At 35.5% G+C, this 17,363-nt stretch overlaps 2 protein-coding genes across 2 annotated transcripts; one reads left to right on the forward strand and one right to left on the reverse strand.

Annotated features, from left to right (window-relative positions):
* Positions 1 to 3,263: 3,263 nt before the first annotated feature.
* On the forward strand, positions 3,264 to 4,938 carry N7518_002786 (DUF2841 domain-containing protein; the record flags this gene model as incomplete). The annotated part of the gene is made up of 5 exons (XM_057183714.1): positions 3,264 to 3,353; positions 3,413 to 3,614; positions 3,667 to 4,056; positions 4,114 to 4,296; positions 4,349 to 4,938. The coding sequence occupies 5 exons, from the start codon at positions 3,264 to 3,266 to the stop codon at positions 4,936 to 4,938; spliced, it is 1,455 nt and encodes a 484-aa protein (XP_057045164.1).
* An 11,522-nt stretch (positions 4,939 to 16,460) lies between these two features.
* On the reverse strand, positions 16,461 to 17,121 carry N7518_002787 (uncharacterized protein; the record flags this gene model as incomplete). The annotated part of the gene is made up of 2 exons (XM_057183715.1): positions 16,461 to 16,541; positions 16,906 to 17,121. 2 exons carry the CDS (start codon positions 17,119 to 17,121, stop codon positions 16,461 to 16,463), a joined length of 297 nt encoding a protein of 98 aa, XP_057045165.1.
* Positions 17,122 to 17,363: the final 242 nt, after the last annotated feature.

Consider the following 17,363-nt stretch of genomic DNA (forward strand, 5'->3'; position numbering starts at 1 on the left):
GGTCCTGCTCTCTTGACTAATACTCGGTTAGGACTGTGGATATATTGACTGTACTGTTGGTTCCTGCCTGGTAACGTTCTGTCTAAGCCTAAGTCTTAGTATTAAGCTGCTCTAGGTAAGTAAAATCCCCACGCGATTAGGCTTCTTATTACTCCTAACGGCGCGCTTCGCGATCGGCTAGTTCTTAATAGTACTGTAGGCGAATCTGGTATATAGCCTCTATCTGTTCCTCCTAGCGAGTTTCCTATTCCTCTGCAGTCTCTAGGTATTCTATAACTATATCTATTCTACTGTATTTACTCTCTTAGGCGATAACTTATTCGGTTGGCTTAGGGCTTTAGGAATAAGGTAGGAGGGTTATAATCGAATAGATTAAGGTATCGCGGCGGATGCTATCAGTTATCTGCATTTCTGGTACTATAGCTCTACGATAAGAGGTATCTTAGCGACTTCTTTGATTTAGGACTTAGCTGTATGATATACTTCCTAGGCCCCAGTTTTTCTATTTTTACTTAAGGTATTTTCCTAGGAGGTATTTTGGTTCGTAGTGATATTATCGCATATAACGGAATAGGAAGTAGATGCCTATATAGACCGCGATTGCAAATATAATGCTTACATAATACTATAGGTAATAAGGTTAGCGTTAGGGGAAGAGGTTGGAAGGGTCGGAAATGACATATAATGATAACTATGTTGTTCTTATTCGAGTTATTTTAATGTTTTTATGGAATGTATATAATTGTTGGATAGGCAACTGAGCCTAGAGATTCTTAATAGAAGGTATAGAATAAAATCCCTGGATTTCAAAAGAGTCGAAGAATGAGAAAAAAGACAAAGCGCGTCAGCCTCGGAGGGTCTCAGAGGTGGCTGGCTATTATTATACGCCAAGCAATGAAACGTTAGCGTGGCCCTGCTGTGGAGGCTGGACAACTTCGGCCTCTCGCTGAAATCAAATTCTTCTTCGTAATTTACTGGAGTGGCAATGCACTTCTCTGCTGTTCTCTACCATTATTATGAATTCATATCCTGTCATTTATCCTTGTTTTGACTCGTTTCCCCGGCGATCGTTCTGCGGCAGATCCCTAGCCGTTCTAGCCTCTAGAGACCCTCTAGCAGCTCAAACTATTTATTGACCTGGATTTCATTATTGATTTTCGACCGTGGGAGAGGAACTGCACAAGTCCCTTGGTTGCAAGGGAAGACCTTATACAAAAATAGATACGCCCCTTGGGTTCGGAAGCAGCCGGTATGAGTCTTGAGATCGGGCTGAGCATCAAATCTCGATCGCGAATCGCCAATTTCCCACCGTTAGGGAAAGTATGAGGAGCACCCATAGAGAATTTGCAACAATGAATAATTTAGCTGCTATTTCCATTTCCGATGAGTCTAGGAGGAGAAGATGAAGAGAACTGATAATTTCTTCGAATGGGAGTAGATAAATGCGGTTTTTAACCCTAGCTGGTTCTTGGCTGCATCAGAATTTGGCTTGATACAGGTTGAAAGTAGCTGGCCAGAAGTTCTGGCAAAGTATGCGCAAGACTTTGATGTACCTACTCATATTCGCCAGATGCTGGGCTCTATACCTGGCAATATTATTATTATTTAATAAGTACTTCCTTTCCATCTTCATTAGAAAAGAAGTTATTCCCGAACCTGCTTCCTCTGGTTTTTTCCATGGATCTCTTAAGACTGATCTAATTCCAAGCTGCCTGACGAGTAACGCTTCTTCAACCCGGGGAAACTGCTGTTCTGGCTCCAACCAAGATCTCCAAGACGCACAATCTATCGATTTAATCGAGGCACCACGGGCCAAGACACCCAAACGGACAAGAGCCCATCCAAAAGTTCAGACAGTACCTTTGAGCTCTACAGCATACCATCAGTTATCCAAGTCCTGGAAGAAGCAACGTCGCGTGTCTGTCAAAGCCAATAAAATCGGAAATGTCTACCCAGACTCGGTCAAGTACACCAGGCCCATACCCAACGACCAAACCGAAGGGAATCAGTCCACCCATTGAGATCGCTAGTCCCTCCGTAAGTACGCCTTCTGGCTCGCTTATTCTCGTTCCTGTCCAGATTTATCCCTAACAGCTCTCCCATGGTAGGCTAAGCTGCTAGACATAGGTCTTCTTAAGGATGTAAGAAAATTCATCGAATATTGCGGGATTATGTATGATCATAACTCAGTCGATATGAGTTCTGTCTACAAACCAGACATTATTTTTCGTGTGGCTTACAACGACGGATCTTCTGGCATTGTGCGCTGTGGTCCATGGATCCACGGGTGCATAAAAAGCATGCAGGAACTTTTTTCGCTTCATATCAAGGTTTGCCATGCTAAAGAAACGGTGAATTGGGCTTACTTGGGGAAAAAGTTTGGACTTAGGAAAGAGAATATGCTACGCCTTTCATGGCCGAAAGCAGACGAAGTCCCGTGTTCTAATTAGAGCTTCTATTACTGTTACTGGAGCAAAGAGCCTGTTGGTCTTTTCTCATCCCAGTTATCTTTTTCTACAGCTTCCTTACCTGCCTCTCCTTATACCTTATAGCTATTGAGTAACACCGTTATGAAAACAAAGCCCCTAGGTAGACGACAACAATACTTTGACAAAGACAGTGCAAGCATAGAGTTTCGCGGTGTGATCTGTTAAAGGCATATGAATACGATAACGCGGATGCCAGTATGTTAAGTGATATTTTAGCAGGAACTATAAAGTAATAGAGTGTGAGTAAAGAGGTAAAAATAATCAAGTGCTATCAGGCAATTAACAAATAGTAGAGCAGGCAGTGCATCCGGACAGGGAAAAGGCCTATCCGTAGGACAATAGCCTGACATCTCAAATTGCCAAATCCAATGTATTGCAGTTATATTTTGGAGATAAATTTATTTTGGTAGTCTTAGAGCTCAATTATGCTTGATTTTCGTGGATCTTTTACCACTTGTAGAAAGAGCGTCGTGAAATTCCTTTAGCCGAAATAGACCTGTATGTCACAACCGGGTTCTTTTATGCCAAGATATTCGTTCAAGCTCGGTCACTTCATATGCAGCCGTGTAATTTGACTGTTTTGTTACGACTTTCGGCGCTCTAACGCTAGACTATATAAAGTGATCGTTCTTTCCTGGACAACTCGCACCGGCCGTCTGCATCCTGATATTCCAATCCAGTATTGTTTTGACATTAGACTCCTTAAAGCCAATAAATTATCCACAGATTTCCCTGCTACCTATACAAACCACGATTTGTCGATATATTATCGCTATGGGCTCCAATGAACTAAATATCCCAACGCGTGGGATGAAGAGGTCTGCTTCGGCCTCCGAAGAGCCCCTAGGCAATGAGGTTGCTCTTGTACGCTTGCTTTCTGTGACTGCCAAACTTGGTTTATTCTTACTGACATGGTGATACAGCCGGCCACACCTCATTATCACTCGTCATTTCCTTTTCCTTACACTCACTACGCAATGATTTATCTCGATAACGAGAGCAAGCTCAAGTATTACGAATCTCAGTCTATTCAGGAACAAGACGCCATTGTGTTTACTTCGGAAGTCTGCCAGAATTTTCTCGATATTCTAGGCAAACCGCTCAGCTATCACCAGCCCGCTCACCGTAATAAAAGCCGGATTCTGATTACAGAACCCCTGCTAATATTATATTGTAGAGGAAATGGATCTATCTTTTCGTCGGCTGAGGCACCGCAAGAGGAAAGCATCTGCCAAATCTGCTTTCAAAAAGCCACTGGATAAACAGGACAGCGAAAAACCTTTTACTGGTTCGACCGAACTAGTCCCTCTCAGAATTGGACACCAACGGAAGGTTATGGATTATTATGAAGGCGCCCTCGGATACTTTCAGCAGCTCAACTGCCGCGTCATCGCCAAGGCATTTATCAGGTTCATCGAGCCGGGCAAACATATCAAACACCCTTACAATAGAGGAAAACCACCCCCAGGATCCCCCCCAGGCACCAAGGGCGACCCCGAAAAGACCAAACCCAAATGGTGGCCCTATACTGTAATACATAGGGAACCTGACCACTTGAGGAAAGGAGGTAATCTTATCTGTGAAGTGATATAGCATATTTCCTGCTAACATCTTATCTAATTAGACCGCATCAAATTGCTAGTTCACATTATCCGCGAGCTCGGTGGCCGTAAAATTACTGCTGACAAGTTGAAGGAAGTTGCTGGAGATACCAAGCGGAACTTGGAGCACCCAAGCGATGTCAAGATCATCTATGAGATCCTTCGGGTTCGAAAGACGGAGGAACGATTTGAGCGAAGTGAAGTTAGTAAGTGCCGAGTACTCCTAGAGAGTGCTTTTCGGTAGCTAACACTTATCAGGTGCTGACAAGGTCGAATACGTCACGTACTATAATCCTAGCCCCACGGATGATGATGAGGATGAGGAGGAGGAGAAGGATTATTTTGCTGAAGCAGCCTCAGCAGCTGCCGGAGAGCCTCTACCAAGCAAACAGGAACTGGCTGCCCTGACCACAACAATTGAGCCTCTCCATCCCACACCAGTCTACTCCCTCCTAGGTAGCCTCTCCATGCCCAACCCTCTGAACTTCGGGGTTAGCGGTCTACGAAATAATCCTTACTACAATGTGGTACCCCAATACACTAACGCCTATCCTATGCTCGGCACTCCCATGGCTTCAAATATGACCAATTCACAGGACACTCCGGTCTTCGAATACTCTATTCAGAACCCTATCCTAGCATCCACCTCTGTTCATGATCAAACTAGAGATCCAGGTTACTACGGGCGCAGGGTCAATACAGACAGTGACCAGGACGTCTCCAACCGAGCGGACTACAGCTCACCAGAAACCGGTCAAAGAGTTCCACCTCATCCGATGCAATACCACCGATATATAGCCCGTGCGCATTTGCACCACAACCATTCCCAGATCCCAGGGGCTCTATAAGTCAAAGCTCTTAGTCCCTCCCCACAGGATCAATGGGTCACCTAGGGGCTGCTACTCTACCACACCTTTTAATATTTACTGGCACTGTGACATCATAAAATATGAGGAACTTTCTGTTTTATTAATGTTTTATCTTATGTTCTTGCTTTCTGGTTCCACATTTTTCCCACAGTGCAAGTCTCTTGTATATTTCTTATTCCCTAATCGAAAGTTAATAGAAGTTTTTACTTGACCTAAGAGGATTTACTTCAGAGGAGTCTGGCTGTATCTTAATCATCCGAGGAATGCTCTTAAGGCATACAGTTTATATGTCTAAATGATTATTTGAGACCGAAAGCGGAAAGCTGATAAACAACGTAGGACATATATGCTATTGGAATACGCTACCAAGTGAAGGAGCAAGTACCAAAGCAAATCCATATGAATGGTAGTTCCATGGTTGGTTTACTAGAAATGAACATTATCAGAGAGCGTTCCGGGCCATCGCAACATTTAAAAGTGCATAGACATACTTTGACCCCACTTCAACTTCGACTGTAACAGCCTCCCCCTCCCATATTAGTATATCATGAATACAGCTGTCCCGTTCTGAACCAATGCGAGGATAGGTCGCCAAGCAGACCCTCAGCAGTAACTGGTGGGTTTTGGCGATTAGGCACTGTCGATACATGTAAGGGAAAGTACATGTAGGTGCCCAGGTGGCTTAAGTCCTCCCGTGCTGCTGACCCAGAAACCTGGAAGGTTACCAAATGGGTATAGGATAGAATGCATTCCCGCAGAGTTGATTGCGCGAAATCCAGGCCCGTTCAGACCCTGTGACAGTTGATACATGCCCCTGAGACAGGTATCTCTTTTGTCATGGCTCTAGTATATAAGGTATACGTCTCAGGCCGACCCAAGAAGGTTTGGATCCATATTACACCTACCAACGGAAGATTCCATTGCTTCCTACCTCAAAATCCTTTCTACTACACACCAGCGTTACACGTTTCGACGAAATGACCACAATAGGATCACTACCATTTGATATCATATCAATAATACTCCATACTCTCGATTACCCCGCTCTCAAATCACTTTGTTGCGTCTCCCAGCGTTTTCGAGTTTGGACGCAACCCCTCCTTTTCAGGAAATTTCAATCAAGTTTCAACCCAAAAAAAAGATTGATCCGGCTGCAAGCGTTTGGGAATGCTCTTAAAGAAAAACCATCTCTTTATAGAGCGATCCGCATCATCCAAATCACCGACTTCCTAGGCGACAATGCCAAAGTTGCTTGCCTACTCGATCCAATCCTCGCTGAAGCCTCAAATATTTGCAGTCTTACCATTCCGGTTAACCAACATACCTTGAAATCGCTTCAGAATACCGTGTTCCTATGCCTTCAGGAGTTTGAAGGCAGAGATTTTAGCAGCTGCTCAAAAGAAAATAAGCTATGCCAATTGCGGCCGTTCAAGCTTAGTCCAGCGTTATCGTCAATCCGTTTATATGGCCTCTGCCAGGACGAGGCTCTCGAGTTACCTGGTAGACTGAACCTCTGCCATATTAGTTTTACGGAGAGTCATTTCAACCATAAAGCTATCCACAAACTCTTCGAGAACTGCCTATATCTGCAGTCTTTTGCATATACTTAACCTATAATTTATAGGCTTCGAAAAGGGACCCACTTTACTGCAGCCCAGATCACCCAGGCTCTTCACGCTTCTAGAGACAGCCTTAAGAGACTCAGCTTGAGAATTCCTTGTGATAATGATTATGATTTTTCTAATGACGATTATTTTGCTTGGGAGTATGATGAGTATATGGCTACTAAGGATGCTGACTCTGATCAGTACCTTGGTCCACTCACAAGCTTCTCCTCTTTAAGATATCTGTCGGTGGATCAAAATCTTTTATCTAGCGAAGCGGCACTGCCTGATTGTCTAGAAGAGTTGGATCTTATTTTGCGAGATCCTCTCAGGATGGATCTTCTTAGCCACTTGGCTCGCGCCAGTCATACATTACTGTCACTCAAATCAATTGATTTGAGAATTGACGATGATATTGATGGTAGTGATATTGATTTAATCTATTCATCGTGTGATATTGATTTCAAGACCGTTGGATTTCGTGAAAGAACCATTGCTGCCACTTTACGGAAGCCCGGCCTCAGTTCCTCAACATATCCAACTGCTCAATAACTGTATTTTCGATCAGTCCGTTACACCCAAAGTGCTTCCTAATTCACAAGCATCCTTCTAAGACCCTCGAATAACATAATTGACTGCCTCCTCACTCGTGTTGAAATTTTGAATATCCCATATGAACAAACTTATTTCTTCTGGCGTTCCAGAGCGAAGTCTGGCCACGGTACGACGGAGAGCAGTATGGAGGTTCAAAAGCTTGGCAGTACAAGCTTTTCGCCTACGATCACTGCGTGGGTCGTATGTGCATTGTCGCTTTTCGGTCGCGCATTTTGTACATGGCGTCGTACCGGAGCACTATAATAGTTCTATCAGCGTTATCGTCAATCGTGGGATTGGTGGCTCTGACCTTCGTTTTTCTCTTTTGGCACTCAGCGCAGGCAAGAGAAACGTTATATCGCTTCCTCTTTGGGGGGAAGTTTCTCGCGAGTAATTTTCTTCTGTAGGCAGGAGCTGGCGTAGCGCCCGATATTACGGCATCTTAGGATAAGATGAGACGTAGGCAGATACCTTGGAACGAAATCGATAGACAGGGAGAGAAGCTTAAGATTCTAAGGCTAGATTAGGGGATTTTCAATGGGTCGCTTTTACTTAGCTAGAAGTTACATTTGTTTGCTAGATAAAGAAGCAATTTCTTGCTAAGATAGTAATTAAAGAAACCTAGGGGACTGACCTACTTTGGCCATAATTCTAATATATTATTAGCTGTATTCCCGTTATATATCGACTCTAATTAGCCATGCTTCTCCGACCTAGTAATGCAAATTATACTTATTAGTTCTATATGATACGACGCAGCTGGTTGACAATTTAATGTCCCTTTATTAATTAATCATTAGGGTCTAAGGATTACAGCCTATAGATTATCTTGAAATTTAAATAGAGAATACCTAGGTAAATTAGCTTTTTGAGGGAGTTAATAGATATATTTATATAACCTAAGAGGATTTACTTTAGAGGAGTTTAACTGTATTCTAATTAACCTAGAAATACTCTTAAAGCATATAGTTTAAATGTTTAAATGATTATTTGAGTCTAAAGTGAAAAACTGATAAATAACTAGGATATATATACTATTAGAATATACTACTAAGCGAAGGAGTAAATACTAAACCAAATCTATATAAATAGTAGTTCTATAGTTAGTTTACTAGAAATAAACTATTAGAGAGTATTCTAGGCTATTATAAAATTTGAAAATGTATATATACTTTGACCCTACTTTAACTTCGACTATAATAGTCTCTCCCTCCTATATTAGTATATTATAAATATAGCTGTCTTATTCTAAACTAATATATTCGATTGTATATCTAGATTTGCCTTATTAGAACGGCGCCCTCTAAGACATTTTCTAACCGAGAATTATATATCCTACTTCTGATCTAGCGAGTTAGTATATTAAATTCCTTATATTAGTAAGACCGTTCGGAATATATACCTATATAATAATATTAATATTAGCGGCAGTTAAGTTTAAGAGTCGGTTTATATATATCAGGACCCTAGTACTAAGAAGGCTGATACCTAAGGTATAAGCCCTATTATAGGGTATAGAGCACCTATCCTAGGTACGTAGGGGACTGGGGACTGGATAGGAGTAATACGTACTACCTATACAGCCTCCTTAGGTCATATAACCTATAAACCTATATATTATCCTTATATACTACTTCTTTAGGGAAGCAGCTATTAGTTCTAATATACCCTATATATATTACTATCTCTATTTCCTAATCCTCTATTATATATAGCATTCCCTTAGGTATTCTATACCTAAGGGTCTTATAGTTCTAATAGCTCTTAAATACTTAGATTGCCTAATAGAGACTACCCCTTATTTATACTATATCGAATCCTTATAATATATAGTTATAGGGACTTCCTATAATACTATAGCTTAACGAATAGGCTTTAACTAATTAAACCCTTCCTCCTACTATAAACTATCTTCCTATAGATATCTTAGAATCGATATAAGAAACTACTATACTACTAGATCTAATACTAGTATAGTACCCTGCGAACCTATCCCTATTAATATTTAATTAACTAAGGAAATATATTAAAGAAACTAAGGTAAGAGAAGAATACTAAAACCTCTTTATAGAATTAGAAATCCTAGAGTAAGCGAAGCCTCCTACTCTAATAAGTATAAATAACTATATTATACTATAGGTTATAGAAAAATACTATATTTATATACTAAGAGAGTTTATAAATATCAAACTATTCTATAGAAATATAACCTAGGAATACTATACCTTTATTAACTGACTTTAGTTATACTTTAATAAGTACTAGTAATAGTATAATTTCAGCCTATATAAGGTAAAGGCTATAGTCGAATAATTAGATAACTAAAGGAATAATAATTAGTAGTCTTATATAAAGATATTTAAAGAGCCTATTACCTAATAAGACTTCTAGGACTTCTACTTATATCTTATAAATAATCCCTAAAATATCTATTAAGATAGTATACTAGAGTATAGTACTCTATAGTAGAAGTAATATTAATCTATATAGATATTTATAATATAGCTTAATACTATCTATTATTACCTAAAGTACCTATATAGTTAATAGTACTAAAAGGAGTACCTCTAGGCTAAAGTAATCGATACTATTTATACTAAGTTATTAAAATAGCCTACTAAGCTAGAAATATATAAAGTATATATTAGATACCTTTCTATAGTAGAAAGCTAAATCTCTAACTAGTAAAAAGTACTTTATATATAGAAAGAGAAAAGCGTTAGTAGTAGTAAAAATAATACTACTAAAATAGATCTAAGCCTAGATACTAGTCTTAGCTCTTATACCTTATTTATATTAGGTATAAAGAAATATAAGGATAAGTCTAAAAATAAAGGTAAGGATAAGTAGGGTAAAAAACCCGATAAGAAGTATAAGTATAATAAATAAAAAATAAACCCTAATAGTATCCCTTATAGTAGCTACTTTAAGTATAGAAAACTAAGTTACTATATAGATACCTATAAAGAGACTAAGGGGGATTTATAGTTAAAAAACTAAGTACCCTAGTACTTATAGTATTAGTAGTATTAGGGCTTAATAGTATTAAGTAAGAGTTAAAACTTACTTTTACTTATAAAGTTAGTATTAAAACTAATAATAGGAAGTGAATTATATAGATACTAATAGATAGTAGGGCTAAGAAAACCTTTATTAGTTAGAACTAGGTTAAATAGTACCTTCTATATATAGATATAGGCCCCCTAAAACCTATTATAGCTATAGATAGTTATATAGTCTACTCCTATAGCTCTTATAAGCTAAATAGTAAGCTATAAGATAGTAGGGATATAGTATATAACTATATACTCTCCTATAAAGTAGTTAAGATAATAGGTTATAATATAATTATTAGCTATAACTAGCTGAAATCTATTAATCCTAATATTAATTAGAAAAACTAGATATAGTATTATTGCCTATCTAGTAAAAAGATTAAAAAGATAACTATAGCGGCCTTTATATAAGAGATCCTCTATAGGGCCCTTATACTTATAGTATATCCTTATCTAATTATAAAAGGTAAGCCTATCCTACTCTTCGCTATAGTATAGGATATAGAGAAAGCTTTATCTATCTAATATTTAGACTAGGTTAATATCTTTAATCCTAAAGAGGTAGAGAAGTTACTAAAGAATAATAAGTATAATTATACTATCGAAATAGAAGTAGGTAAATAAATTCCCTATAAGCTAATCTATCCTCTTTCTAAGATAGAACTTATAGTACTTTAAGATTATATTAAAGAATATATTAAAAAGGGTTAGATTAGACTATTATAAAGCCTAGTAGGTATATCTATTTTATTTATACTAAAGAAGGATAGAGGGTTATATCTATATATAGATTACTAGGGACTTAATATATTAACTCTTAAGAATCGGTATCCTCTACTGCTAATTAGTAAGACTATAGATTAGCTATCTAGTATAAAGATCTTTATATAGCTTGATTTAAAAGATATATATTATTATATCTAAATTTATAAGGGTAATAAATAGAAAACTATATTCTAGACCTAATATAGTTATTTCGAGTATATAGTTATACTGTTTAGATTAGCGAATATACCTATAATATTCTAGTTATATATTAATAGAGTATTAAGCGATCTATTTAATATCTACTATATTATATATCTTAATAATATCCTTATTTATTTATAAACTAAAGAGTAGTATATATATAATATATATAAAGTACTAGATAGACTATATATATATAAGTTATATATAAAAATATTGAAATATACCTTCTATATAAAGTTAGTAGCTTTCCTTAGCTTCCTTATTATACCTAAGGGTATATCTATAGAGCTAGAGAGGATTTATACTATCTTAGAATAGCTAGAACTATAATACTTATATAATATATAATAATTTATTAGCTTTAGTAATTTTTACTAGTAATTTATTAAGAATTACTTATATATTACTATATCCCTATCTAAGTTAATAAAGGGTATTCTAAAGAAGAAGGGTATAAATTATTAAAAGTAAGGCTTTATCTTTATACCTAAAGTAAGGGTAGCTTTTAAAGAAATAAAGAAACGCTTCTTAAATATACCTATATTATTCTACTTTAACCTAGAGAAGCCTATATAAATTAAGCTAGATACTTTAGGATTTACTATAGTGGTAATTACTATATAGTTAGATTCTAAGGGTCGCTAGTACCTAATTACTTTCTAGTCTAGAAAGATAATTAGTACTAAAATATACTATAAAATATATAATTTAGAACTACTTATAATTATTAAGTTATTTAAGTATTAGAGATATTATCTTAAGGGTAGTAAATTCCCTATATTAGTACTATCTAATTATACTAACCTATAATACTTTATAACTATAAAGGAGTTAACTAGGTATTAGGTAAGGTAGGTAGAGAAGCTTACTATATTTAACTTTATTATTAAGTACTACTTAGGAACCTTAAATCCTACTAATATACCTAGTTACTAACTAGACTATATACCTAAAGAAAGAGAGTTCTTAAAGAACTCGCTTTTACCTACTCTTTAGGAAAAGCTATAAAAGAGTCTTAGTAATAATAAAGAAGTAGTATAAAGGTTATAATCTACTCTAATATATAGGGTTATAGTAATACTAGACCTAAAATTATATATCTCTATAAGGGTAGCTAATATAATATTAGTACCTAAATCTAATTATCTATATAGTATAGTAGAGGACTATAGTAATATAGTATATAATACCTATAATATAAGTATTATAGATAAGTATTATACTATTGGTAATATAGGAATTCTAGACTCCCTAGTACTATACCTAATAGCTATAAGAGCTTTTTAAGGTAAAATAGTATATATATTAGTACTAAAGAACTCTATAGTAGAATTACTCTATATAATATAGGATTATAATCTAATATTATAGGATATCTATATAAAAATAGAGGAGGATAGTATTAGTAAATAAAAGCTAAGTAATATACCTTAGGGATTAATACTAGATAGGCTACTTAGGTTTAATAACTATATTTATATCTTAAGAGAGACTATAATCTTATATAAAATTATAAAGATATATTATAATAACCCCTAGGGGAGCTATTATACTAGTAAATATACCCTTAAAACTATCTAGTATAAGTTCTATTAGTATAGAATTATAAAGGATATAAGGGAGTATATATATAACTATATAAGTTATTAATATAATTCAGTTTATAGGTATAAGCTATATAGATTATTATAGCTATTACTAATACCTAAGAGGCCTAGTAAGTAGCTTAGTATAGATTTTATTATTAGAATACCTCTATTATAGTAGAATAGTAAGGTATATAACGTAGTACTTATCTTAGTAGATATATTTATAAAGTATACCCTTTATCTTCCTTATATAAAAGAAATTAATATACCTAAGTTAGTAGATTTATTATATAAATGTATAATCCTAATCTTTAGTATATTAGAGAACCTAGTAAGTAATAGGGATAGCCTATTTATTAGCTAGTTCTAGTTAACCTTTTATTTTCTCCTTATAGTTAAGTACTAGTTATCTACTATATTCTACCTATAAACTGATAGCTAGACTAAACGCTAAAATTAGGTATTAGAGTATTTCCTTTAGTTATATATTAACTAGGAGTAAGATAACTAGGTATACTAGCTACCTATCGTAGCGTTTATATATAATATAATAACTTATAGTATAATTAGAAAATCACTATATAAAGTATTAATAGGTTATAACCTATCTATCTAAGATAATATTAAAGAGTACCCTAAGGAGTACTATATAGATACTATATAGAGGGTATAGGAAATCTAAGAAATAAGGGACTTTATAAAAGAACGACTTACTAAGGTAAAAGAGTCGATAAAGCACTATATAGATAAATACTGTATAGATAAATCCTTTAAGGTTAGTAATTAGGTATATCTTAAGAGTAAGAATATAGAAATAGGTAGGCCAAGTAAGAAACTAGATTATAAAATACTAGGTCTATTTCCGATTCTTAAGAAGATTGGTATATAAGTATATAAGCTACGTCTATCTCCCTATTTTAGATTACTATACCTAATATACTATATATTAGTATTAGAATTATATTATAGTAATACTCCGACTAATAATAATACTCCTAAACTAATTAAGATTAATAATTAGATAGAGTATAAGATTAAATATATCCTATCCTATTGAGGTAAGAAGAATAAGTCTTACTTATGAGATCTGACGGCCACTGCTCCGCACGGTTACCCATTAGACCAAAAGGTCATAGCAAAGTCAGTTTATAGGAACTGACTTTACTGCAGTGGTATATATATATAGGTGCCCCACTACATGGGATCACATCCTCCCCTACTAAATGCAAATCATACCTGGGATTTTTGCCTAATTTTTAAGGTTAATCTTATTAATCCTTGGGCCGGAATCGGTCAACCAAGCCGGAAGATTACTATCTCTGGTTTCTTAGTAAGAGAGGCCACGTGTATATATATATCGCCCTCTAAGGGACCCATGTAAGAGCGAGGCAGAACTCGAAGCAGCTTAATGTGGACCTTGTCCGGGTTGAGTATTAGAGGCTATTATATAATCAATCTAAAGGCATGATTATAATAATAGGTAGATAAATTCCATACGCGCCGGAATCGAACCACAACCCTCTAAGACCCGGTCATGAACTGACTTTATGAGATCCGACGGCCACTGCTCCGCACAGTTACCCATTAGACCAAAAGGTCATAGCAAAGTCAGTTCATGGGAACTGACTTTACTGCAGTGGTATATATATATAGGTGCCCCACTATATGGGATCACACTTGGTTAAGTAGTATAGCTATAATAATATCGAAGTAACCTAGGAACCGCAGTCTACAGTCAAAGAGACTAAGGCCCTTAATAACTATAAGGCTAGGTTAAATATAGCTATAAAGATACTAAAGAAGATAAGGACTAAAAATATATACTCAAAATATAAGAAGCTTTAATTATAAATTAAAAATTAGCACTACGCTCCCTATACTTAATAGGATTTATATATAGGCGCAGATAAGGTTAGTATACCTAGCTAGACTTAAATACTAATAGGACGGTATTAAAAACGCTATAGAGTAGTAAAATAGACTCTATAATTAGGGTATCCTAAGAGGTAGGGGCTAAGTTTATAGGGGTAAATAAAGTATCGCTAGGTATACCTATATTAAGAACTACACTTTCTTCTGCTAAACTAGTAGGGGTATTAAAGAATTCTTTAACTTTAGAGATATCCCCTATATTTTTTATAACTTCTAGGGCTATAATAACTTTAGTAACTACTATAACCTCTATAACCTCTATAGCTTCTATAATAGTAGCGGCCTTTTTAGCCTTATTAGCTATATAGGTTAAGTACTTAATACTCTACTTAATAATATATACTTAGGGTATATAAGTAGATATAGGTAATATATTAAGAGTAGTATAGGTAGTAGGCTAAACCTCAATAGGAAGCTATATTATTATTAGTAATAGATTCCTCCCTATAATAATATAGCTAACTTATAGGTATATAACTATACTTTACTAAAGTATAGTAAGTATATTTAGTATAACCTATAAGGGTCTTATACTTATAGTTTAGGTAGCTTTATAACTAGAAAAAGTACTACTAGTAAGGTAGTAGTTCCTTAATAGGCTTAGGGGTTACTAGATAAGATAGTAGAGTTATAGGTTAGCGGCCTAATATATAACGGTACTATACCTATAGATATAGAGTTTTATCCTCCTTAGAGGAAGGTAGTATAGGATAATAATATACTATTACTATACTATAAATATAGTTAGTATATAAACTAGAAAATAAGGCTATTTCCTATAAGAAAGGGATAGATATAATATTAAAAATTCTTAGTATACTATATAGAATATAATACTACTAAATTTAAATATATCTACTAACTAATAGTAGTATCCTAACTAGAATGGTTTTATCCTAATAGAAGTACTATTAAATTAATAGAATTTTAATAAAAAAATAAACTAGGTATACTTATAGATTAAATAAGATAAGAGATTAAAGAAGAGAAGAAGATACTAGGGTATACCCTAGGTATATATAGGTATAGTATCTCCCTTTATCCTAACTATATTCTCTTACTAGTAAATAACTGCTTAGCTAACCCTTATATATATAAGATACCTAAGTTTATAGGTATTAGAGACTATAGCTACCTAATTTCTTAGTATAGTTATATAACTATACTATATATAGACCTCGTTATATATACTATACCCTCTATTTATACTTCTATTATATCACTTTTTATATTTTTAGAGTATTAAGGCTAGATACCTTTCCCTATATACCTTTTTACCCTTACTATAAGGTTTTTTAGATATATAGGTTTTAATAGACTAAGCTACTCCTTTATTCTTCTCCTATTCTAAGCCTATAGGGACTGTATACTATAAGGAAGGGGATATTATTAGGACCCTAGTACTAAGAAGGCTGATACCTAAGGTATAAGCCCTATTATAGGGTATAGAGTACCTATCCTAGGTATATAGGGGACTAGGGACTAGATAGGAGTAATATATACTACCTATATAGCCTCCTTAGGTTATATAACCTATAAACCTATATATTATCCTTATATACTACTTCTTTAGGGAAGCAGCTATTAGTTCTAATATACCCTACATATATCACTATCTCTATTTCCCGATCCTCCATTATATATAGCATTCCCTTAGGTATTCTATACCTAGGGGTCTCACAAAAAAGTAAATAATAAAGTTAAAAATAGCGTTAGAAATAGAAAAAATATAGATAATTGTCTTATTAGTATGATTATAGGAAATCGATAATACTGATATTAAACTTACTATCGGTTATAGAGGCCGGAGGCTTATCCTTTAGGTAGCCAAGAGCCTAAAGTGCATTATAGACTTCTAAGACCTAGGGGTTCAGACTTGTAACTTAGTATTTGTAGATTTGTTTAAAGGTACTATAAGATTCTATGATTAGTAATATATATAGCGATTATGATATAGAACGCTCACGCTTTTAATTTATCTAATCTAAGTTATTGTTAGAAAAGTGGAAAAAGACGATAGGGATGCCTAACTTACTCTACCTTTATAGCTTCTTACTATAACCGCTACGACTCGACTAAGAATTTTGCCTAGTAGGCTGTCTCTAATACCTTATTAATCTCGGGCACAGATATCGGAATAGAATGGGCTGAGGTTAATTCATCCGATGGTTAGATAGGTAGTGTATTTGGAGAAGATACCTCCTCTTCAATTAGTAGGAGCGGGAGGAAGGAAAGAAGGCTTTCTGGGTAGTTACTAATCATCGGGACGAGGGTTAGGTCGCAAAAGGAACTGAATGCCGCAATATCCGGCATATCCTCTAGGTTGCTAAGAAAATTTTCAAACGGCTCGCTATCAGTATTCTGATCCAGGCCTGCCAAGAGGCGCTCAAATTGTTTGTCACTGAAGCTTCCCATGGTTGATCTAGTGAACAGAAAAAGCGTTATGAATCGGATGATTGCAGAGTTTCTACCTTTTAAATCTTATTGAGCCACGATTCCCAAGCGGCTGTGCCGCAAAGATCGTGGTCTTTACAGCGGCCCCTTCCTGAGTCTAACATACTGCCAATATGAGCCCTTTGCATATCCCTGTCTGTCACATGCAGGTGTGTATCACATCTCACCACTTTTAAAGACGAAGCGCTTCTATGAGTCCACGA

The sequence above is a fragment of the Penicillium psychrosexuale genome, assembly GCF_028828465.1.
Source record: "Penicillium psychrosexuale strain IBT 29551 chromosome Unknown utg000002l, whole genome shotgun sequence".
NCBI classification, from domain to species: Eukaryota; Fungi; Ascomycota; class Eurotiomycetes; order Eurotiales; family Aspergillaceae; genus Penicillium; species Penicillium psychrosexuale.